This window comes from Lynx rufus, unplaced genomic scaffold (genome assembly GCF_022079265.1).
Source record: "Lynx rufus isolate CCGP_SWC_20201006 ecotype Redwood Valley unplaced genomic scaffold, mLynRuf1.p SCAF_27, whole genome shotgun sequence".
Lineage (NCBI taxonomy): Eukaryota > Metazoa > Chordata > Mammalia > Carnivora > Felidae > Lynx > Lynx rufus.
In genome coordinates, this window is record NW_025814842.1 from 9,212,974 (window position 1) to 9,237,897 (window position 24,924).

General features: G+C 45.9%; 1 protein-coding gene across 2 annotated transcripts in view; it reads left to right on the plus strand.

The window, feature by feature from the left end:
- STYXL1 (serine/threonine/tyrosine interacting like 1) overlaps positions 1-24,924 on the plus strand; it is a 73,931-nt gene that overhangs the window by 29,178 nt on the left and 19,829 nt on the right. The window contains exons 1-4 of one of the 2 annotated variants that reach the window (XM_047089474.1): positions 2,118-2,341; positions 2,594-2,729; positions 7,905-8,050; positions 16,663-16,808. In XM_047089474.1, coding sequence (XP_046945430.1) covers positions 2,303-2,341; positions 2,594-2,729; positions 7,905-8,050; positions 16,663-16,808 — 467 coding nt within the window. In that variant the 5' untranslated portion in view covers positions 2,118-2,302. Of the gene's footprint in view, positions 1-2,117; positions 2,342-2,593; positions 2,730-7,904; positions 8,051-16,662; positions 16,809-24,924 lie in introns of those variants that run through there. The other variant, XM_047089475.1, reaches the window with a different exon arrangement.

Below are 24,924 nucleotides of genomic sequence, written 5' to 3' on the forward strand. Positions count from 1 at the left end.
CTTGGTTCTCAGACGCACATAAGTCCCCCATATTTTAACACTGCGGAAATTGGAATGTGTCCTACAGTGGATTTCCACTTTAATGTGGCAGTATCTTTTCCCCCGAAAAGTGGATGTGGTGATATCTGTTCCTTTTCTGTTGCAGCACCCCCACCCTTTTTTGAGGGGAACTCTTCCTGCCCAAATCACGGGTGTCTGGTGATAGGCCCTAAACTAGTATTCAGATCCAGGCCTCAGTGATTGGCCATGGGCCTAGGATGAAAAGAGCAAAATGGAGTTGTGATCGGAGAAGCAGGCTCCTCCTCTATTGAGCAGTTGAGTTTTGGGGGGTGGGCGTCTGGGCATCACTGGTGGCTGTGTCACAGGCCTCAGGAGCACGTTGTCTGAGAAGGTGAGGTCTGTGTGCAGGGGGAGTGGAGAGGAGCACCTGAGGGGGAGGTCTGGGGTTCAGAGCCCTGGTTCAGGTTTTCCTGGGGATCAGTTGCTCCCCACCCCTGCCGGATGTGTTAGATGCCAGTAAATCCTTCCTTGGATGTTCACTCCTGACGGCAATGGTGATCAAATTAGTGGTGTTGACAACCAACAGTGTCTTTTTTTAAATTTTTATTATTTAAAAATTTTTTAAATTTTTTTCATTAAAAAAATATTTTTAACATTTATTCATTTTTAAGAGCTGGAGAGAGACAGAGCATGAGTTGGGGAGGGGCAGAGAGATACACACACAGAATCGGAAGCAGGTTCCAGGCTCCGAGCTGTCAGCACAGAGTCCAACGTGGGGCTCGAACTCACAAACCACGAGATTGTGACCTGAGCTGAAGTCAGATGCTTAACCAACTGAGCCACCCAGGCACCCCAGAAACTTTTTTTTTTTTAATGCTTATTTATTTTTGAGAGAGAGACAGAGACAGAGTGTGAGTGAGGGAGGAGCAGAGAGAGAGGGAGACACAGAATCTGAAGCAGGCTCCAGGCTCTGAGTGGTCACCACAGAGTCTGACGCAGGGTTCAAACTGACAAGCCATGAGATCATGACCTGAGCCGAACAGGGACACTTAACCAACTGAGCCACCAGGCACCCATAACACAGTCTCTTAATCTAGGAAATCCAGTTCTCATGGCCCCCTGAGCACACTGCTTCCAGAACTTTTGCTGGGAGCACAGGTATGTATGTGCCAGCTTTGCTAATCACTGTGTCCCAGATGCTCAGTCTGGTCCCTGGCATCTGGGATGAACTCAACACTTGTTTGTTGACTAAAATGAAACACCTGGAAGCTGTTCCTTCTGCCTGGAACATCCCCCCCTCCCTTGTCCATCTGGCAAATTTCCCCTCACCCTTGCAGTCCCATCGCCAAACCTCCCTGCCCTCCATGGCCTTTCTGAGTCTTCCAGGCTGACACGGCTCTTTCCCTTTGCCTTTTTGAACCTCTGTATTCCAGAACCTCACACGGGGTACGTGCAGAGTGCATCCTCAGTGAATACTTAAGTGAAAGGGCACATGAATGTCCAGCCACATCTCTCCTGCTCTCCCGCCTGCTCCGGCCTCCGTGGGCTCTCCTCTCCTTCCCCTTTGCTCGTGTCTTCTCCATCTCCGGAAACCCCCTCCCCTCATTAGCTGTCCAAACCCTGCTGGTCCCCTGAGCACTCGCTCGCTCTCCTGGTGCCTCCAGACAAATGTGATTCCTCCCCTCTCAGTCCCAGACAACTTCCTGGTCTGTCCCTCCACGGGCTTTGCCTGACTGCCTTCAGGTAGAGTCGACGTACACTCGCCCTGTTCCACCGGCAGGTCCTCCGTCTGGCCATCTTTGTCAGTCAGACCAGGTCCCAAGGGACAGAGGCAGGCTCGGGATCCCTTAAGCAGTGGGGGCCTTGGGGGAGTGCTATGAACGAGTGAAGACTAACTTCTCAGCCGGTGCCCAGCCAGGCCGCCTTGAGCTCTGGAACACCCTTTGGCATCCTGGGCATTGTTCCTGCGTCCGTTGTCCACCACCCTGGCGACTCAGCGGCCCCGACTACTCATGACATCCTGGTTCCTGTTTGCCCTTTCCTCTCTCTGACTGGATTTATAGCCACAGGCCGGGCACTGTTCTAGAATCAGGGTACATCTGCAACCACAAAAAGGCAGAAGTTCCCACTCTGAGAGCTTACACTCGAGCGTACAGTTGGCCCCGTTATAGCCACTTGCTCGTGACCTGCTTATCCAAGCTCTCTGCTTACTGCCCTTTCTATGGCAGATTTTGGATTTGGCCACCACTGCCAATGACCGTCCCCCAGAGAGGGTGTCATCAGCCTGGCCAGGGTCACTTCGATGGCAAGCGTGCCAGGCAGCCTAGCGGGCTGCGGGCCGGTCAGTGGACCAGCACTTCTTCGGTCGGGCGCTGTCTCTGGTCCGCTCAGCTGTGGTCAGCTATTCACAGCAGGGCACGTGGGTGCGGGAGGCGCTTGGAGCTCTGCAATCTCTCCGGTCCCTTCTCGGTGCTTCCATGCCTGTGGGTGTAGTCAGGGGAACGGGCACGGTCTGACCTCCGGTGCTGGTGTGCAGGGGGTGTTTGCTCAACCGAACCCACCTGCCCACACACCTGTCTTGTGGTTTCTGTAGAAGGCGAGCGAGTATCTTCTCCCGGAGTCTGTGGATCTGGAGTGCGTGAGGTACTGCGTGGTGTATGACCACAACACCAGTACCCTGGAGATCGTCTTAAAAGAGGAAGAAGGTGACAACTGTGACGACGGGCCGGGTAGGTCTTGACAGTTAGGGAATAACTTCTGCCGCGTACTGGGAACCATACCAAAGGCTCTCCCCGGGTCGACGCCTGCAGTCCGCAGAACATCCCTGTGAGAAATGGGCCCGTCAAGAACGGGGGTGGGTCTGGCTCAGGTTTTCCCTTCCTCACAAGACGACAGGCGAGGCTGCCACAGTGTCACGGGTGCTGGCAGAAGACCTGAGGCTCCTGAGTCCGAGTCGACGGACTTCATGACTCAGAGCAGTGAAAGTGACCAGAATGTTCCCATTCTCTACGCTGGTGCCCAAGCCCCGACTCTCACAGGGTGCCAGGAGGGAGGGCCGGGTAATAGCCACCTACATGGTGGCTTGTGTTCCAGGAGAACTCTGAGCTCAGGGGCCTGAATCTTTGATAATGGGCACAAAGCCTGCCCGCCCCGACTCTGGAGGGAGAAGCCATCTGTCTTCCAAAGCCGTTTGATATACGGATGTTCTTGAAAAGCCAGTACCTTTGCTCAAAGGACACGTAGAAACGTGAGAAGCTACGGAGAATGGTCTCCTAATAGGTAACATCCCCCATTTTATAGAAGGGGAAATTGAGGCCCAGAAAGGTAAGTGCAGTAACTCACTCAGGGTCCCACACATGTTGAGTTATTTATTCCCACATAACGAGTTAGCCCCCAATTTGGTAGCTTAATGCAGCAAAGGTTAATTAATTAACCAGTACCAGGTTCTGGCACGGGTCTCTCCCGAGATCGCAGTCGAGATGCTGGCCAGGGTCGCTGTCATCTGAAGGTGTCGCTGGGCCAGGACGATGTGCATCTGAGGTGTCTCACACAGGTAGGGCCAGGAGGCTATTCGTTTTGCGCCACCTAGACCTCTCCATAGGACCGCTTGCGTGGCCTTGCGACATGGCAGCTGGTTTCCCCCAGAGTGGGCCATTCAAGAAGGAGAGACAGACAGCAAAGGAAAGGCACATGCCTTTTATGACTGACTCCTGAGACTTCCAAGGTCACTTCTGCCACATTCTGTTCATTAGAAGGAAGTCACTAAGTGCAGCTTACTCTGAAGGGATGGAGAATCAGACTCAACCTTTATTTATTTTTTTAAAATTTATTTTAAAGTTCATTTTTTATTTATTTTGAGAGAGAGATAGAGAGCAAGCAGGGGAGGGGCAGAGGGAGAGAGAATCCCAAGCAGGCTCTGTGCTGCCAGTGCAGAGCCCTATGCGGGGCTTGAACTCACAAACTGTGAGATCATGGCCTGACTGAAATCAAGAGTCAGATGCTCAACAGACTGAGCCACCCAGGCGCCCCTCAACCTTTATTATTTTTTTTAATGTTTATTTATTTTGAGAGAGAGAGCACGCGTGAGCAGGGAAGGGCAGAGAGTGAGGGGTAGGGGCACAGAGGCTGTTTCTTCTGGTTCAGCTGCAAATAGGTGTGGGTGTTTCCATGGCCCCGGGGCATTCACACCACAGTGGTCACTAGGTGGCGCCAGGTTTCCACCTTTAATAAAACCAGTCTTCCTGGAGGTCCTTAGTCAGGAAATTGTGCCCTATTCCCCCAAGCTTATCTTGTTGGGTTCCAGTCTGCAATCCTAAGATTGCGGGCTGAACCCTAAAGCCATAGGAAATGGTTGTCAATAAAGATAACCCCCTCCACGTTCTATAGCTGACCTCACCTTGCCACGGGACCCCCATTCTCACTCCTTAGGAAACCACAACCACAAAACAACACAGCAAGACCTCAAACCGCACGCACACGTATATCTACACCTTGCCCAGTCAAGGCTCTTTTCTCCTTTAAAATGGCATCTTTCAGGTGAACGCAGTCTTTGGGGTAAAAGACCATTTCGAGGTTTCTCTCACGATCCCTTTCCCCTTCCTACTGTTAAGCACGCACCTCCCCACCCCCTCCAAGGAAATCTGTTTGTGGGTGGAGCCTCCATCACACATCCTAGAAGCAGGGGTCCATCTCTCCTGCCCTCCTGGTGAGGTGTAGCTCACCTGTGTGGCCTGTGGCCACGGGCCTTTGTCCTTGCTGTGTCTGTGGCTGACATGTCCCCATCTAGTGTGAGTCATGAGCAGTTCCCTACCCCCAGCTCTGTGCCCTCCTTCTCAGGCTTTCCATGAGTGCTGCTCGTCCCTGGACTGTTGCTACTTTTCTCCTATCCAGCATTAGGTTAACCACCTCCTGTCCTGCTGTGGCAGAAATGGGGCACAGGTGGTTTTTAGGACCCCCCAGCTCCTGCAGATGAGGTGTTTTCACTTTCTCAGCTGGATCTCTTCTTAGGAACCTGGAGAGTACCTTTCCTTGTCTTGGCCTCTGCGGTGGGTCGGTCCTTCCTTCCTACCTTCCTTCCTTCCTTCCTACCTTCCTTCCTTCCTACCTTCCTTCCTTCCTTCCTTCCTTCCTTTCTTTCTTTCTTTTTTAATATTTGTTTTATTATTTTGAGAGAAAGTGAGTGGGGAGAGAGGCAGAGAGAGAGAGAGAGAGAGAGAGGGACAGAAAGAATCCCAAGCAGGCTCCACACTCAGCATGAAACCCGACATGGAGCTCGATCTCACGAACCATGAGATCATGACCTGAGTCGAAATCAAGAGTGGGGGGTTTAACCGATGGAGCCACCCATGTTGCCCTGGGGCTCTTTCTCTAAACTCCTTTTACCAGGCCAAGGGCAGCCCCCTTCTTGTAGGAGAGACATTTCCCTTATGTTAAACCATCCTTCCTTCCTTGTAACATGTGGATTACAGACACTCCCCACCCTTGCCCAAATTGGGCTCTTGATATGTGTGGGTAGAGTTCCCTGGGCTGGGGCATTCACAACAACCATGGGGGGAAGCTTTGGGAATTTTTTTTTTCTTCCTCTCTCAACACAGCCTGACTTTCAAGCCAGTTGTCCTCGTGCTGAGGACCAAAAATAATTGAACTTAAAGCTCCCTGCTGAATGGAAAGCCCCTTGGCCTGGAAGTTGTCCCGGCCTTTTGAAGCAGTGGGTGCCCAGTTCAACATGTATGAAGCCTCGTGTCAGTGGAGAACTGAAGGTTAATGGGATTAAAAATGAATTTAAGGTTTTAAAAATATTAACCCCATGGTATCCATGGCTGGGTAGCCTGGGCCCTTGGCTATTCTCATGGCTCTCCCCTGGAATCTCTAATTATTCTCCTGGAAACTGGCCTTCTTCCATTGACCCCATGGCACCCCAATGGATAGGCCTTCAGCCAGTCATGTGACATTGGCGGGGGAGCAGCTGTCTGGTTTAAAGGCAACAGCAGTGTGTCTGGGGACTCCCCTCTCCTAGGCCCTCTGACCCTTTAGCCATTATTCAGCCTCTCGCTCAAGAGGGAGATGGTGTTGAGACACCCAGCATTCTGGTTTCCAAGCCCAGCCTTCTAGGATAGGGTTTGGCCCCTGTCTTGCCAGCTACAGGTTCTTTAGATACAGTCTCTCCCGACAGGTCTGGAGGCCATTGTTGGGCTCAGCAGCCCCTGCTGGAATTGGCTTTCTCTCTTTGGACAAAGGTTCGATATAGAAGCCCGAGTCTGTGCCCTTCCCTTTCTCCTTTAGTTGGCTCTCCAGAGTCTGCTGTATGGTATTTCTCTTTAAGGCTCAGATCCTGGCCTTGGGATATCTTGGCTTAGCCTTAATTATGTAAACTTCCTGCCATATCTATATATCTATACCTATACCTATACCTATACCTATATCTATATATCTATATATCTATATCTATATGCATGCATATGGTCTCCTGGTGATTCTGTGGATCAGCGAGGGCATTTAAGATGAACACATTGTCAAAACCACAGTGAGCTATCACTTTACACCCACTAGAATGGCCACGATCCAAAAGACGGATGCTAACGAGCATCAGTGAGGGTGTGGAAAAATTGGAGCACTCCTGCTTCGCTGGTCTGAGTGTAAGGTGGTGCAGGTGCTGTGAAACAGTTTGGTATTTCCTTCCAAAAGTTCATTGTAGGGGCGTCTGGGTGGCTCAGTCGGTTAAGCGTCTGACTTTGGCTCAGGTCACGATCTCATGATTCATGAGTTTGAGATTCATGATTCATGATTCATTGAGCCCCGCATCGGGCTCTGTGCAGACAGAGCCTGGAGCCTGCTTTGGATTCTGTGTCTCCCTCTCTCTCTGCCCTCTCCAGTTCATGCTCTGCCTCTCTCTCTCAAAAATAAACATTAAAAAAAATTTTTTTTAAGTTCAATGTAGAGTTACTGATGGTTCAGTTCTGCTCCTCGGTACGTACGTGAAAACGTGCCCACAGAATCTTGCGTGCAAGTGTTCACAGCAGCACCATCCGCAATAGCCAAGATGTGGACATGGCCCTATGTGCATTGGCAGATGAATGGATAAACCAAAAGGCGGTAGAGTCACATGATGAAATAGTACTCAGCCCCAAAAAAGAACAGAGTACTGGCCCACGCTACAACATGGATGAAATTTGAAGATCTTATGCTGGGCGAAAGAAGCCAGACCCAAAGCACCATTTGCATGATTCCCTTTACACAAAACGTCCAGAATGGGCAAATCTGTAGAGAGAAATTGGATCAGTGGTTGCCTCGTGCTGGGTGTTTGAAGGGAAATAAGGAGCGAAACCTAACTGGTGCAGGAGTGCCTTTTGTGGGGTGATGGTTGCACAACTCTGAATACCCTAAAAACCATTACCTTATACACTTTAACTAGGTGAGTTGTCTGGTATACGATATGTGTTGTGTGTATATATTAGAAAGATTTCTCTGTTAAATCATCTTTCCTTGCAATAACGTGGGGATCTATACAATTTAAGAGTTTACAGAAAAGAAGCATCAACTTAATTAGTAGCAAGTGGCTTTTTAAATTATATTTTTTAACGTTTGTTTTTGTGAGAGAGCGAGTGAGCAAGGACAGAGAGAAAGAGAGAGACAGAATCCGAAGCAGGCTCCAAGCTGTCAACACAGATCCCGACGCAGGGCTCAAACGTACTAACCACAAGATCATGACCTGAGCCGAAGTTGGACACCCAACCGACTGAGCCACCCAGGCGGGCCCCTTAAATTTTAGTTATTAACACTCCTCTGCATTTATATTTGTTCAGTTTCCTAGACCGCTGCTTTTCCAGACAGGTGACCATCTACTGGAGCTCAGGGTGAATGGTGCGCACACAGGGGACATTCACCTCTTTGGTCTCCGCTCTTAGGACTGGTGCCTGGAGCTGCCGTCGAGTGTGGCAGAGCCCTGGCCAACCTCACCCGCCACCCTGTCTGCATCCTGAGAGGAGGCTATCAGGGCTTCTCGGCCATATACCACTTCTTCCGGACGCAGAAGATCATCTGGATGCCACAGGTAAGGCAGGGTATCCAGCACAGGCAGGCTCAGGTGGGAGCCCGGTTTTCCCAGGGGACGGAGGGGTAGGGAGCTGGGGTAGAGGAAAGAGGAGGCCAGTGACAGGGAAAGGTAGAAGGGATGTAGGAGCCTGTGCTTGGGAAATGAACTTGGGGCAGCAGGAGGTCCAGGCCACTGTGACGAATTTATCATCGCCAGATTCAAGCCAGAGTTAGCGTGGTGTTTTAAGAGGTGGGGCCCGTCCAGAGTGGAGGGATCCCTGAGGGGAGGGGGCTCCAGGTGGTGGGCCATCACCAAAGACCAGCAGGGGCACCGTGATTTGAGGCTGCCTCTCCATTGGCAGCTGTCTGGACCCACAAGCCCTGACTGGTCCAGAGGACCCAAGAAAGGGTGAGCTAGCATCCCTACCTATGAGGAGTTCTTGGCTAGCAGGGGAGACCAGGGGCACCCTAGGTATCTGGAACCTCCAGAGGCACCTCCTAGAGCCAAACCGGAAGGAGGAGGAGCTGGTGAGCAGGAGAAGTGGATGCAGGGGTGGCCTTGACCTGCAGGCCGGGGGCGGGGGGGGGGGGGCTGGTCCCTGGAAGGCAGTGTCAAGCTTATTGGAGGGTCTGAAGACAGTGGAATGTAAACATTCCCGGGGGGGTTTCCTTCTTTCCGATAATTGCCTTTAGCTTTTTGCCCTTAGTGTCTTAGGCTGATTCATAAATTCTGGCCACTTCCAATCTAATCCTAAAATGATTGGGGAAGTGTGCATATAAACTGGATTTTTTTAGAGATACATGGTGAAATATTTATGGGTAAAACAATATAACGTCTGGAACTTCCTTCAGAATAATCCAGGGTGGGTTGGGAAGTTGGTGAGGGAATAGAGAAAACAAAATTGGCCACTAGTTGGTCACGTTTGCAAATGAGTGATCTTCACAGGGGTTTATGATGTGCGTCTCTGCTCTTGTATATTTTTGAAATAATTTTTAAAAGTTTAATGTCTATTTTTGAGAGAAAGAGAGACCGTGGGGGAGGGGCAGAGAGACAGGGAGACACAGAATCCGAAGCAGGCTCCAGGCTCTGAGCTGTTAGCACAGAGCCTGACGCAGGGCTGGAACCCACGAACCATGAGATCATGACTTGAGCCGAAATCAAGAGTCGGACACTCAACCGACTGAGCCACCTAAGGACCCCTGAAATAATTAAAAAAAAATTTTTTTTTAATGTTTTATTTTATTTTTTGAGACAGAGAGAGACAGAACGTGAGCAGTCGTTGAGGAGGGCAGAGACAGAGAGGGACACACAGAATCGGAAGCAGGCTCCAGGCTCTGAGCTGTCAGCACAGAGCCGACGTGGGTCTCGAACTCACAAGCCTTCGAGCTGGGAGATCATGACCTGAGCTGAAGTCAGCTGCTCAACTGACTGAGCCACCCAGGCGCTCGTGAAATAATTTTTTTGAAGGAGAGTAAAAAGATTCAGTCCAGTGCAAGCTAGGCTCGTGTACCATTCCATTCTCAGATCTGGATCAAATCTCAGTTCTTCCATCCCACAGAGCTGGAAGACAGTCTTCGGTTTGTGGGGGTGGGAGTCGCAAGGGGGTGGGTTAGCTATAGGGACCTCTGTTCTCTTCCCGGCTCCTGGGCCTGTGACTGTGGTGCTGGGGGTCCAGAGTGGGACCCGTCTTGTTGGACTGGCTGCCCTCAGTGGTGGGGAAATGCCTCCTCACTCTGGCCCAGCCTTGTTCTGTCTGTTGCCGGTGGCCTTAGCTGCTGGTTTTCCTGGACCTGGTTCAGGGGGCCCATTTATTACTAAGGATCTTTCAGAGAAACCCCGCTGAGACCTCCTGCCAGAAGCACCCCCAATTCCTTGTTTTCCTCTGGCAGTCTGTGACCCCTGACCATGTCCACACTCCTTCACCTGAATCCCTGAAGGAGCCACAAGGGAGTGATGGTAAGGAAAGAGACCCAGGCCGACCTTGCTGCAGCTGCTCCTTATCTTGACTCAGCTGCCCCAGCCAGCCTGGGCACAAAGGCAGAGACTCCTGTCTGAGGTTGTACGTGTTCCCATATCCAGGCTATTCATGTCTACCTGCCCTCCTTCGTCTGACGTAACCATGGTTTGATTTTCAGCTCACCAGGTGTATAGCCAGTCTCCCCATCCTGCCAGACACTCCTTGCTCCGAGAGGAGCCCCCTGTTACTGGCCTTTTAGTGTGTGAAATAAGCATTTCTCTGCAAACATCACACTGCTGATAACTCACCCCCTGCCCTTTTTTTTTAAAAAAAAAGCTTTAGTAAAGTATAACGGACATAGGATGAACTGCACATATTTAAATGTACATTTGGGTCAGCGTTGACATGTGTATACACCTGTGACTTGCCCTTGGCCCCAGTCTTAGCATAGATTGGGAAAAGGGGTGGCTGGTGGTGGTAGCTAGCAGTGCCTGCAGGGGTGAGTTCTGCCCCGGGATCTGTGGCCCTCTATAGAATGTAGGCATCTAGTATTTGTCTCTGTTTGGGACCTTCATTAGTAATTCCTGGGCAAGGATGAAAGCCCCACTCGCCTCCTGCTATGTGCTTTGATGTGCTATAAAGCAGGGGTGTCCCTGCTGCTCCCCAAGGAACTCCCAGGAGGGGTGATGAGGGCACTGAACCCCGCTTCAGACGCAGCCACTGGCAACTTCCTCTATTTTACATGTGGCCTCCCTTAAATAAAGTTTCGCTCAGAGCAAAAGCTTCTGGGACTAAAATGTGAAGACCACACTAGAGAGAGATGGTGGTGAGCCCGGGGTGGCTGGTGCCGTCAGATTGCGCTTCAGAAAGATGGTGATTGCGGTGCAGAAAGCAGACCCGTGGGGGGCAGGTGGGTCTGGGAATGGCGAGGAGAGGGCAGCTTTAAGAAGCACTTAGGCAGGGGCGCCTGGGTGGCGCAGTCGGTTAAGCGTCTGACTTCAGCCAGGTCACGATCTCGCGGTCCGTGAGTTCGAGCCCCGCGTCGGGCTCTGGGCAGATGGCTCAGAGCCTGGAGCCTGTTTCTGATTCTGTGTCTCCCTCTCTCTCCGCCCCTCGCCCGTTCATGCTCTGTCTCTCTCTGTCCCAAAAATAAATAAACGTTGAAAAAAAAAATTAAAAAAAAAAAAAAAAAAAGAAGCACTTAGGCAGTGGCACTGATTAGACTTGGGGAGGGAGGGGGCGGGGGCAGGACATGGTGGGGGAGGGAGGAGCCTGGAATAGTGCCCTGGTTCCCGGTGTGGGTGACAGGTTGGGGGGACACGGGAGGAGGCAGCAGTGTGGGGCAAGGGCAGTGGGCTTCATTTGGACATCCTTGTCGACATAGGTATCAAAACCATGTCATCTAGAATTAACATGCCCTTGCCCTTTACAGCACAGCGTGTTTTCTCCCTGCCACACGGCCACAGGAAAGGAAGCTGGTTTGAAAGCAGCGGGAATAGCAGACAGATCTGTGTCGGGTGTTCAGTGAGATTTTCCAGATGAAACTAGGAGGGTTTCCTTTGGCTCCAGCAAGCTGAGCATCCTGGGTTGTGTCAGCCCGGGCTCTGGGGAAGCCTTGGGTCAGTAGCAGGCCTGCCTGCAGGTGGAAGGGTCACTCGTCCCTTTCACATGCTTGAGAATTGTCTCGGCTTGGTGTCTGCTCTTGGAGAAAGGTTTTTTGAGGCTGACAACTTGGGAAGAATGTGGGTTTGCAGTGGGCTCACTGGGAGAGCCCATGTGCTGAGGCCAGAAGGCTCTGAAGCCTCTGAAGTGAACAGCCAAGTAGCCTGCGGGACTTAATGATGAACTTGTTGGGTGATGGTGGGGTTTGGAGCTGACGGCCAAGAAAGAATTCTTGAAGGCGTCTTTGGTGCAAAAAGGTGATTTTATGAAAGCACAGGGACAGAACCCGTGGGCAGGAAGAGCTGCACTGGGGCTGTGCAGAGTGACTGCCTGTATCCTGTGGAGGTGGGGGAGGTAAAGTCCAGAGGAAGTTTCTTAAAGGGATTTCCATATGCCAAAGAGGATTTACAGATTACTGGAGCCCTAGCTATTGTCCAGCTAAGGTTGTTTTTCCCTCTAGGAAAGCATTATCATTAAGATAGTAGGGAGTTCTTGGGGATTAGGCGATTCATGAGATATTTGTAAACTGATGGAGATGCTATCAGTTTAACCATTTGTTTCCTGTCCTTTCCTTTGTCCTTGGGCAGCCGGGAGTGCCTCAGGAATGTCACACATATCCCACCTGGAGGGTGGGGAGGTTGTGCTAGCTCGTGCTTGGTGCTTGGTCGGTGGCTTGCCTTATGGTCCCTCATCACTTAATGTTATTTCTTTCTCTTTTTAAAAAACGTTTGTTTATTTATTTTGAGAGAGAGAGTGAGCATGCCTGCAAATGGGGGAGGGCCAGAGAGAGAGGGAGAGAGAATCTCAAGCAGGCTCCATGCTATCAGGTCAGAGCTCAACATGGGGCTCGATCTCAATGAACCATGAGATTAAGACCTGAGCCAAAATCAAGACCCTTAACTGACTGAGCCACCCAGGCGCCCCAGATGTTATTTCTGAGTCCATCTTGGGGCCAGAGGCATTTTAGAGCTAGGTTTGACCTTTGAAATTACATAGAGCAGCATTTCCCGTGAAATACTCATGGAAAAAAGGGACCTCTAAACAGATCATATTGGAAACTATAGTGTATACAATGTTAGTGGGTTTTGTTTGTTTGTTTTCTTGACATTATGCCTGGGTTTTATTTTACTAAATATCACAAGTAGATTTTCAACCCATACCAACAATAAATATGTAGCTACTGTATTATTACAAGCATCTGAGCTACAAAAACTCAGCCCAGGGAACCACTGGGAAGATTTTCAACAGTTCCCTAGAGGCACATTTTTAGAGTAGTCTTAGACTGGCATGCTTTATTGGCTGTTTTCCAACTAGTTTATAAATTAGCATTTGATGACAATTTTTTTTCTAACCACTTTCTAACACTCTCGTCCTCTTTCCTTGAAACAGATTTTGTAATTTTTTTTTAGTCAGTTTTATTGCGATATAATGGACACAGAGCCTGTGTCAAGTTTAAAGGGTACAGGGTGTTAATTCGACACACGTGTATATTGTGAAGTGGTCACCAAGTGGGGTTAATCATTACCTCAAAAGTAATTACCATTTTTTGGTGTGGTGGTGAGAACACTTAAGATCTACTCTCCCAGCAACTTTCAAGTACGATATAGTATTGGTTTTTTTTAAATTATTTTTTAATGTTTATTTATTTTTGAGAGAGAGACAGAGCACAAGTAGGGGAGAGACAGAGAGAGAGAGGGAGGGAGACACAGAATCCTAAGCAGGCTCCAGGCTCTAAGAAGTTAGCACAGAGCCCGGTGCGGGACTTGAACCGACAAACCATGAGATCATGATCTGAGCCAAAGTGGGACACTTAACCGACTGAGCCACCCAGGTGCCCCTGTATTACAGTATTGTTAACTAAAGTTCCCATGTTGTACATTAGATCCCCAGAATTTGTGCCTCTTATATCTGGAAGTTTGTACCCTTTTGACCAACATCTCCCATTTCCCTACCCCCCAGCCCCCTGCAACCACCATTCCACTCTCTGTTTCTATGAATTTGGCCATTTTAAATTCCTCATATAAGTGAGATCAGGCAGTATTGGTCTTTCTGTATCTGACTTACATGCATATCTTGGAAATACTGTGGGTTGGTTCCAGACCACTACAATAAAGCAAATAGTGCAGTAAAGCCAATCAGATGACTTTTTTTTGGTGTATATAAAAGTTCTGTTTAGACGATACTGTAGTCTATTAAGTGCACTATAGCATTACATCTAAAAAAAAAAAAAAAACCAATGAACGTACCTTAATTAAAAATACTTTATTACTGGGGAGCCTGGGTGGCTCAGTTGGTTGACCATCTGACTTTGGCTTAGGTCATTCATGGTTCATGGGTTCAAGCCCTGAATCAGGCTGTCTGCTCTCAGCACAGAGCCTGCCTTGGATCCTCTGTACCCCTAGCTCTCTGCCCCTCCCCCACTTGTGTGCTCTTTCTTTCTCTCAAAAATAAACATCAAAAAAATTTTTTTGAAGTACTTTATTACTTAGCAATGCTAGCCATCATCTGAGCTTTCAGTGAGTCATAATCACTGATCAGAGATCACCATAATACATAGAATAATAATGAAAAGGTTAGAAATTTTGTGAGAGTTACCAAAATGTGATAGAGAGAAGTGATCAGATGCTGTTGGAAAAATGCCACTGATAGACTTGCCCGATGCAGCGTTGCCACAAATGTTGTTTGTAAAAAAAAAAAAAAAAAAAAAAAAAGAAAAAGAAAAAGGCAGTATCTTTGAAGTAAAATAAAGTGAAGCATAATAAAAGGAGGTATTCCTGTGTTTCACTTAGCATAATGCCCTCAGGGTCCACCCATGTTGTCACAAATGGCAAGATGTCCTTCTTTCTCGTAACTGAGTAATACTCCGTTCTGTATACATACCACGTTTCTTTACCCATTCATCTGTCGATGGACACGTAGGTTGTTTCTGTGTCTTGGCTACTATGGGTAATGTTGCAAGGAACATGGGAGATATTCCTTTCTCAAAATAGTGATTTCATTTCTTTTGGGTATATACCAAGAAGTGGGATGGCTGGATCATATGGTAGTTCTATTTTTAAGTTTTTAAAAAAACTCCATACTGTTTTCTATAGTGACTGTAATGAGCGGATTTTTTTTTTTTTTTAATCACAGGACTTTCTTGAACCTTTACTTGGTAATGTACACTGTCGATTTCTTTTTTTTTTAATTTTTATCTTTAACATTTATTTATTATTGAGAGACAGAGCATGAGCATGAGCATGGGAGGGGCAGAGAGAGGAGGAGACACAGACTATGAAGCAGGCTCCAGGCTCTGAGCTGTCAGCACAGACCTGACACGGGGCTCACACTCACAAACCGTGAGATCATGACCTGAGTCAAAGTCGGACACTTAACCGACTGAGCCACCCAGGCACCCCTCTCTCTCTTTTTTTTTTTTTTTTTTTAGCATTTATTCATTTTTTGAGAGAGAGAGGGAGAGGGGGAGAGAGAGAGAAAGAGAGAGGTAGGGGGAGGGGCAGAGAGAGAGGGAGACAGAATTTGAAGCAGGCTCCAGGCTTCGAGCTGTCAGCACAGAGCCCGACAAGAGGCTCGAACTCGTAAACCATGAGATCATGACCTGGCCAAAGTTGGATGCTTAACCGACTAAGCCACCTAGGCACCCCTGTACATTGTCAATTTCTGAGATGGGGATGTCAGGTACAGCTTCCCATATGTACTTGATTCTCTGAAGCTTTTTTCATAGTGCATTGCGAAGGGACCACTGTTTCCTAGAATGTGCTTTGGGAAATGTAGGATCTTTGTTTTTCAAAGAAACCCCAATTTTTCATATCATAACTTTGGACCTGGAATGCAGTGAGTCTCCATTTAAGTGGTGTCCTGTTCTTCCTACCTGTCTACATCAGAACTCCTCAGAATTTATTTCCTGATGACAAATAGGCTCTATGTGGGTAGTTTCATTCTTTTTTTAAAGAAGGTATTAAAAGTTTGGTGGCCTCCAAAAATAATAGGATATAATTATAATATACAGTTATATAATTAAAAGGCTATCCTTTCAGTAATTATATAATTATGATATATCATAATATAGGGCTGTCCCCCTCTCCCTATCCTACTGGGCACACCCTGGATTTACACAGTTCTGCGTCAAGGGGGATTAGACACCAATTTTCATGCACCCAGAAAAGTGCACACAGGTGCCGTGGGGGTAAGTGGGATGTTGGTGTTCAGATGCAATGTGCTGTACAATGATTCAGTGGCTCCGCCTGTCTCTTACTACCAGCCTTCTAACTTCTTATTCAAGTTCTTACTTGTCAGTCTCTCTGAATGCCCACATGTCCATCTCATTCACTGTTCTGGATTATCTTTTTTTTTTTAAGTTTATTTAATTTTTTTTAACGTTTATTTATTTTTGAGACAGAGACAGAGCATGAATGGGGGAGGGTCAGAGAGAGGGAGACACAGAATCCGAAACAGGCTCCAGGCTCTGAGCTGTCAGCACAGAGCCCGACGCAGAGCTCGAACTCACGGACAGCGAGATCATGACCTGAGCTGAAGTCGGCCACTTAACCGACTGAGCCACCCAGGTGTCCCTTTTTTAAGTTTATTTACTTTGAGAGAGAGAGATAGTGAGCAAGCTGGGGAGGGGCAGAGAGAGAGAGAGGGAGAGAGAGGGGGGGAGGGAGAGAGAGAGAGAGAGAGAGAGAGAGAGAGAGAGAGAGAGAGAATCCCAAGCAGGCTCCACGCTGCCAGCACAGAGCCCAGTGTGGGGCTCAAACCCACAAACCATGAGATCATGACCCAAGCTGAAATCTAGAGTTGGACACCTAACTGACTGAGCCACCCAGACGTCCCTCTGGATTATCTTTTTAAGTTGGTTTGCTAAGCCACATTTTGAGAGACAAAAAAACAAAAACAAAAAAAAAACAAAAAAAAACAAAATAAAAAAAAATTTCTTCCCTAGGGAAAGAAAATACTATTATATTATTATATGCCATACATATTCTATATAGTACTTTCTCCTTCCTTTCAGGAACTGGATGCATTTCAGCCCTACCCTGTTGAAATAATTCCAGGTAGAATCTACCTGGGTAATTTCAGGCAAGCCTGCGACCCGAAAATTCAGAAAGATTTGAAAATCAAAGCACATGTCAACGTCTCCATGGAGGCAGGGCCATTGTAAGTAGAAATACTATTGATTTTTTTTTTCAATTTTTTTTTTCAAAAAAATTTTTTTTTCAACGTTTATTTATTTTTGGGACAGAGAGAGACAGAGCATGAACGGGGGAGGGGCAGAGAGAGAGGGAGACACAGAATCGGAAACAGGCTCCAGGCTCTGAGCCATCAGCCCAGAGCCTGACGCAGGGCTCGAACTCACGGACCGTGAGATCGTGACCTGGCTGAAGTCAGACGCTTAACCGACTGCGCCACCCAGGCGCCCCAATTGATTTTTAAAAATTAAGTATGTATATAAGATTCCTGGTGCTGTGCATTTATAGAGCTGAAGGCTCTGTACTTATCATCATCTGTTCCTGGTTTATAGTCTATTTCCTGGCTTGGCCATGGCATCCTCTGCCTCTGAGACTCAGTACTTGCCCTTTAAATCTCACCACAGTCAGGGGCACCTGGGTGGCTCAGTCAGTTAAGCGTCTGACTTTGGCTCAGGTCGTGATCTTACAGTTCATGGGTTCAAGCCCTGCATTGGGCTCTGTGCTGACAGCTCAGAGCCTGGAGCCTGCTTTGGACTCTGTCTCCTTCTCTCTCTGCCCCTCCCTCACACGTACTCTGTCTCTCTCTCAAAAATAGACTATAAAAAAAAATTAAAATGAATGTACTCATAAAAAAAAAAAAAACTCACCACAATTAATGCTTTCCTGGCATTTAGCATTATGGAGCAAAGTATCCTGTTTTGCCCTGGTTTGCTTATCTCAGGCTCTCTGAGAAATGCCCCCGTCTTAGTCCTTTGGGACTGCTATGGCAGAATACCATAGACTGATGGTTCTGGTGGTTCATAAAATATATTTACTTTCTCACTGTGTGGAGGCTGGGGAAATTCAAGATCAAGTCGATTTCATTCCTGGAGACAGCCTGCTTCCTGACTCATAGATACCCCTATTTTTACTGTGTCCTCACATGGTGGAAGGGGCAAGGGGGTGATCTGGGGCCTTTTGTACAAGGGTGTTAATCCCATCCATGAGGGCTCCACCCTCATGACTGATTTATAGTCTCACTTTTGTTTTAAATTTTATTTTTTAAATTAACATACAAATTAGCGTATAGTGTAACAATGATTTCAGGAGTAGATTCCTTAATGACCCTTACCCATTTAGCTCATGCCCCCTCCCATACCCCCTCCAGTAAGCCTCTGTTTGTCATCCATATTTATGAGTCTCTTATGCTTTGTCTCCTTTCCTGTTTTTATATTATTTTGTTTCCCTTCCCTTATGTTCATCTATTTTGTCTCTTAAAGTCCTCATAGGAGTGAAGTCATATGATAGTTGTCTTTCTCTGACTAATTTCACTTAGCATTAATACCTTCTAGTTCCATCCACATAGTTGCAAATGGCAAGATTTCATTCTTTTTGATTGCCGAGTAATACTCCATTGTATATATAGACCACATCTTCTTTATCCATTCATCCATTGATGGGCATTTGGGCTCTTTCCATACTTTGGCTATTGTCGATAGTGCTGCTATAAACATTGGGGTGCATGTGTCCCTTCGAAACAGCACACATATATCCCTTGGATAAATACCTAGTAGTGCAATTGCTGGGTCGTAAGGTAGTTCTATTTTTAGTTTTTTGAGGAACCTCCATACTCTTTTCCAGAGTGGCTGCAACAGTTTGCATTCCCATTTACAGTCTCACTTTAAACAACCCCCAAATCCCAGACAAAACGTGAAAGCAAGGGCTTTCAGACAATGGCCGGCAGACAGCACAGGAGATTGATTCCTCAGACAAGGGAAAAAAAAAAAAAAACAAACCCAGATGAGCCCCTCAGTTGATCCAGTGTATTGGTAGGAGACTGTTCGCAAGTCACAGTACAGGAAGGGGGCCAAGACAGATTGCGTCATTCTTTCTGAGTTGAGGGTACGAAGTTGAGAATTCAGAGAGGTCAAGTTGGCTAGAATTTGCGGGAGAGAACTGCATGGAGAATAGAGAGCTGAATATAAAGAAAAGGTCTTGGGGCAGCTGGGTGGCTCACTCAGTTAAGTGTCTGAGTCTTGATTTCAGCTTAGGTCATGATCTCATGGTTCCTGAGTTCAAGCCCCACATCGGGCTCTGTGCTGACAGTGTGGAGCCTGCTTGAGATTCTCTCTTTCTGCCCCTCCTGTGCATGCACTCCGTCTCTCTCAAAATAAATAAGATAAACTGAAAAGAAAAAGCTCTTGAATCCCCCCAAGTTTTTAGCTGGATACTGCTAAACACGTGAATGTGAGAAAACTACTCAAGGCTGGGAGAAAAACCAATAGAAATGAGCTAACAGTACAATCTCCAGTACTGATCTCCAGGCCAGAGTAATATGCATTTCCAATCAGAGGAGACAAAACTGACTATATACTGGGCATCAAATAGAGCTCTCAGAGAAGTATTGCCTCGGGGCGCCTGGCTAGCTCAGTTGGTAGAGCATGCAACTCTTGATCTCAGGGTTCTGAGTTCAAGCCCCATGTTGGGTGTGGAAATTACTTAAAAATAAATGGTTGTTAAAAAGAAAAAAAGTATTGCCTCAGTTGTGAGGCCTAGATTAGGGATGAAAAAGAAAATGTCTGAGATGAAAAATACACTGACTGGAATTAATGGCAGATACGACACTGCAGAAGAAAATATTGGTGAATTGGAAGACATACTAGTAGAAAGTGTCCAAAATAAAACCTAGAGAAGAAAAAGAAAAAAAGAAAAACTAGAACAGAACTTCAGTGAGATTAAGAAAATTCAAGAGGCCAATCATATGTGTAAATTGGAATCTACAAAGGAGAGGAAAATGAGGAGACAGAACACATATTTAAAGAAATAATGGCCAAAATTTTTTCAAATTTGATAAACTATAAATAAAATTTACCACTAGAAATAATAATTATGTGGATACATATAAAATACTTTACCCATCACTTTTAAATCTCTTCAAAACATAATTGACCACAGAAAAAATAGTAACAATGTATTTTGGGATTATAACATATGTAGAGGCAATATGGCCCACAGTTTACTAAAGCAGGAAGAGGAAAAATAGAAGTATACACCTGGAAGATTCTTACCCTATTTACATGAAGTGGTACAATGTAATAAAAAGTTGAAGATGTGTTCTAGAAACTCTAAAGCAGTGACCAAAAGATAGAACAAAAAATAAAACAAAGAATTATAATGAATAAAACAAAGATACAAGGGAATCATAAAAAAATCAATCCAGGGGCACCTGGGTGGCTCAGTTGGTTAAGCGTCCAACTTCCGCTCAGGTCATGATTTCACAGTTTGTGAGTTCGAGCCCCACGTCAGGCTCTGTGCTGACAGCTCGGAGCCTGGAGCCTGCTTCGGATTCTGTGTCTCCCTCTCTCTCTGCTCCTTCCCTGCTCACATACTGTCGCTCTCTCAAAAATAAATAAAGATTTAAAAAAATTAAAAAAAAATCAATCCAAAGAAGGCAGGATGAGGGGAACAGAGAAGAGATGAGACCAATAGAAAACAAATAGCAAGATGATCATGTCAATAATGACACTAAATGCAAATGGTCTAAATACCCCAATTATAAGGCAGAGGTTGTAGGCTGCTTATAAGAAACGTACTCTTTTTGTAAAGTTTATTTAAGTAACCTCTACACCCAACATGGGGCTCGAACCCATGACCCCAAGATCAAGAGTTGCACGCTCTTCTGACAGAGCCAGCAAGGTGCCCCAGAAACATACTTTAAATACAAAACAAAGAGAGGTTAAAAATAAAAGGATGGGAAAAGACATTTCAGGCTAAGATTAATTAAACAAAAAACACAACTTTTGGAGCAACTCCATTATTAGATAAATTGACCTTCACAACAAAGAATACTACCACATAAAAATTCCCCTCATTGCATTAAGGGAAGGTGGTCAGTTAATCTAGGTGCTAGATTCTAGAGAATCCACAATTATTTTTAAAAATTTTTAATGTTTATTTATTTTTGAGAGAGTGAGAGAGACAGAGCGTGAGCAGGGGAGGGATAGAGAGAGGGAGACACAGAATCCGAAGCAGGCTCCAGGGTCTGAGCTGTCAGCACAGAGTCTGACACGGGGCTCAAACTCACAAACTGCGAGATCATGACCTGGGATGAAGTTGGATGCTCAACCGACTTGAGTCACCCAGGTGCCCCAAGAATCCACAATTATTATCAGAGATTTCAACATCTCTCTTGACAGACAATAGGTTATAATTTTAAAGATTAGAAGAGCACTACCATCCACATTTACCTAGTTGACAATTATAAGGCACTCTACCCAATAAAAGTAGTGTTCTTCTGGTCTTTGAATGTGTTCTATAGGGAACACAAGGGAACCTGCAACATTTTTGCCAAGATAGAATATTCTGGGCATTAAAACAAGTGTCAAAAGACAAATAATTTGTTATAAAAATTATGTTTTTATGTTCTGACTACAGTGGAATTAAGTCAGAAACCAATAACAAGATATCTCGGAAAAATTCCAAATGTTTGGAAACTAAGTTACACACTTCTAAGTAGCCTATGGGTCAAAAAGAAACCAAAAGGGAAGTTAGAAAGTATTTTGAACGGAATGAAAATAAAAACACCACATGTCAAAATTTGTGGATGCAGGTACAGCAGTGCATAGAGGGAAATTTGTAGCCTAAATGCCTATATTTGAAGAGTTTCAAATCAAGGACCTAAACTTCCACTTAAAAAAAAAAATTAGAAAAAGTAAGCAGGAGGAAGGAAATGATTAAGAACAGAAATAAGTGAAATAGAAAACAAAACAATTCCAGAAACTCAATGAAACCAAAAGCTGGCTCTCTGTAAAGAGCGATAATATCGCCAAACCCGTTCCACACTGATCAAAAAAGAAGAGAGAGAAGACAAAAATCATCAATCTTAGGTACAGAGGAAGGAAAATTTTCATTCTAGATGCTACAAATGTTAAAAAGCATTCTGTGGGCATTTATCCCACAGAGGTGAAAACTTATTACACAAACCTGTGTGTGAATGTCCACAGTGGCTATTTAGCGGATGAATGGTTGGACAGACTGTGGTGTACATATACCATGGAATCGTACTCAGTAATAAATGGAATGAACTCCTGATACGTGCAACAACTTGGGTAAATATCCAGGGAATTAACACCAAGCTGATGATGATGATAATAATGATAATAATAAGGCCATCCCAAAAGGTTACCTGTTGTTCCATTTGTATAGCATTTTTGGTATCACAAAATTTTAGAAATAAAGGACAGATTAGTGGTTATCAGAAATTAGGGAAGTTTGAGTTTGGGGCACGGGGTGGGGCAGGTATGGTTACAAAAGGGCACACGTGAGGAATCCTTAGTGTTAGAGCTGTTCAGTATTTTTGTTTTTTAAGTTTCTTTATTTTGAGGGAGAGAGTGCATGTGCAAGCAGGGGAGGGGCAGAGAGAGAGGGAGACAGAAAATCCAAAGCAGGCTCCGTGCTGATAGCACAGGGATCAATCCCATAAGCCTGTGAGATCATGACCTGAGCTGAAATCAAGTCAGACGCTTAACCAACTGAGCCACTGAGGTGCCCGAGAACTGTTCAGTATTTTGGCCAGTATCTCCTGGATACATAAATCCGCACAGGTGATAAATCTGTATAGAACTTATTACATGCATGTGCACATGCACGCGCACACACACAATACAAGCAAAACTGGGGAAGTCTGAATACAGTTGGTAGATTGCATCAGCATCAATATCCTGGGCTATTATAATACAGTTTTGCAAAATGTTATCATTGGGGAAACTAGGCAAAGCATACAGTGAATCTCTCTGTGTTATTTCTTATAACTGCGGGTGAATCTAGAGTGACCTCAGTAAAAGTTTTAATTAAAAATTTAAAAATAATTAGGAAATATTACGAGTAATTTTATGCCAGCACATTTGAAATTTCAATTAAATGAACCAGTTCCTTGAAAGACTCAAGCTATCTAATCACCTGATAACAAATAGATCATCTCTGGGTGCCTGGGTGGCTCAGTTGGTTAAGCATCTGATTCTTCATTTCGGCTCAGGTCATTGATCTCATGGTTTATCTCTTCCGGGTGTGGGGCTTGATCCTACGACCCTGAGATCATGACCTGAGCCAAAATCAAGAGTCAGATGCTCAACCAACTGAACCACCCAGAAGTCCATGATCCACTTTGAAATAATTCTTGCATATGGTGCCAAATGTAGAACTAAGTTCATAGTTTTTGGTTCTTTTGTTTTGTTTTGTTTTGCTTTTCAGTAGGGTCTGTGCCCAATATGGGGCTTGAGCTCATGACCCCGAGATCAAGAGTCACATGTTCTACCAACTGAGCCAGTCAGGGGCCCCCATTATTTGTTGAAAAAAAAATGATCCTTCTCCTGTTGGACTGATTAGATACCTTTGTTGAAAATCCATTGACCATGTGTGTGTGGGATTATATCTGGATTCTTTTTTTTTTTTTCTGGATTCTTTATTCTTTTCCACTGGCCTGTATTTTTATGCCAGTTCTGCACTCTTGACTATTGTAGCTTTTTCAAAGTTGTCTCCTTTGCATTTCCACATACATTTTAATTTTTGTTTTTAATGTTCACTCATTTTTGAGAGAGACAGACAGACAGAGACAGAGCTCGAGCGAGGGAGGGGCAGAGAGAGAGGGATACACAGAATCTGAAGCATGCTCCAGGCTCCGAGCTGTCAGCACAGAGCCTGACGCAGGGCTTGAACTCACGAACTGCAAGATCATGACCTGAGTCCAAGTTGGACGCCCAACCAACTGAGCCACCCAGGTGCTCCTCTGTATATATTTTAGAAGCAGCTTGCCAGTTTCTACAAAAAGCCTGCTGGAATTTTGATTGGGTTTGAATTGTATCCATAGGTCAGTTTGGGGAGAATCTTACCAACATTGAGTCTCCTGATCCATGAGCATAGTCTATCTCTCCATTTACTTAGCTCTTTCATTTCTCTAAAAAATGTTTTATAATTTCCCAGTGTACATGTTTTACACACTTCGTGTCAGATTTCCTCCTAAGTATTTGATATTTTTGACGTGTTATAGATGGTATTTTTAAAATGTCAATTTCTGATTGTTCATTGCTAGTATATAGAAATGCAGTTGATTTTTATAGTAAGCTTGTACCCTTCTACCTTCTCCATCTAGATGCCTCCTACACTGTGAAGCTTTCCCCAGCTCCCTCAACTTCTCTCTGCTCTTCTTCTCCAGTATCACATGCAGGTCTTTATCCCCAAACCTAGCCAGTTGGATTGGGACCATTTGTTTCTGTGTCTGCCTCCCCCATCAGACCGGGAGCTCCTTGACGTTGGGAGAGGCCAGCTCCTATTTGGTTCATCTTGTGCCCACTAGGGTCCAGCCCACGGTCTGGCACACAATAAATAGTCATTGAGTGAGCGTCTGAGGAAAGAATGAATAGATGGGTGTGGATGGATAGATGGAGGAGGGAGGGGGGAGGGAGGGATAGATGGAGGAGGAAAGGATGGATGGATGGACGGATGGATGGGAATTGTATTTGCTAAACCAGGCTATTTTTGTTTCTGAATCTGCTGCAACTTCCTGCGTGCCACAGTGGTCTGCATACTGCTGAATGTCACCAGTAGACCGCAGTCTTCATAAATAACATTGACCAAATACTTACGGCATGCTGGACATTCTGCAAGCTCCCTGCAGGCATCTTCTCGTTAAACGTGTCACACACCTCCTCTCCTCCTCTCTCCTGTGTTCATAAAGTTCTAGCCACTCTGATTTCTCTGTTGGTTCTCAAATCCATCAAACATACTCCATCTCTGCACCTTTGCCCTGTTCTCCTCTGCTCAGGGCCCTCTTTCCTCAGATGACTGCTTGGCTTGTTCCATCACCTCTTTTAAGCCTGTGCTCAAATGTTACCTCCTCAGTGAAGCTTTCCCTGATCGCTAAAACGGCCACCTACCACTCTCCATCTCCTATCTGGGGCTTTCTCTGTTTAACATGCCAGGTGCATTCTCCCAGATCATTACCTATTCCTTCCCATCCTCATTTTACTTTCTGCACCATATTCTAGGAAAGTACCACGTTTGGTTAATAATAATAATGATGTCCTGTTTCTTGAGCGTTTATTCAATAA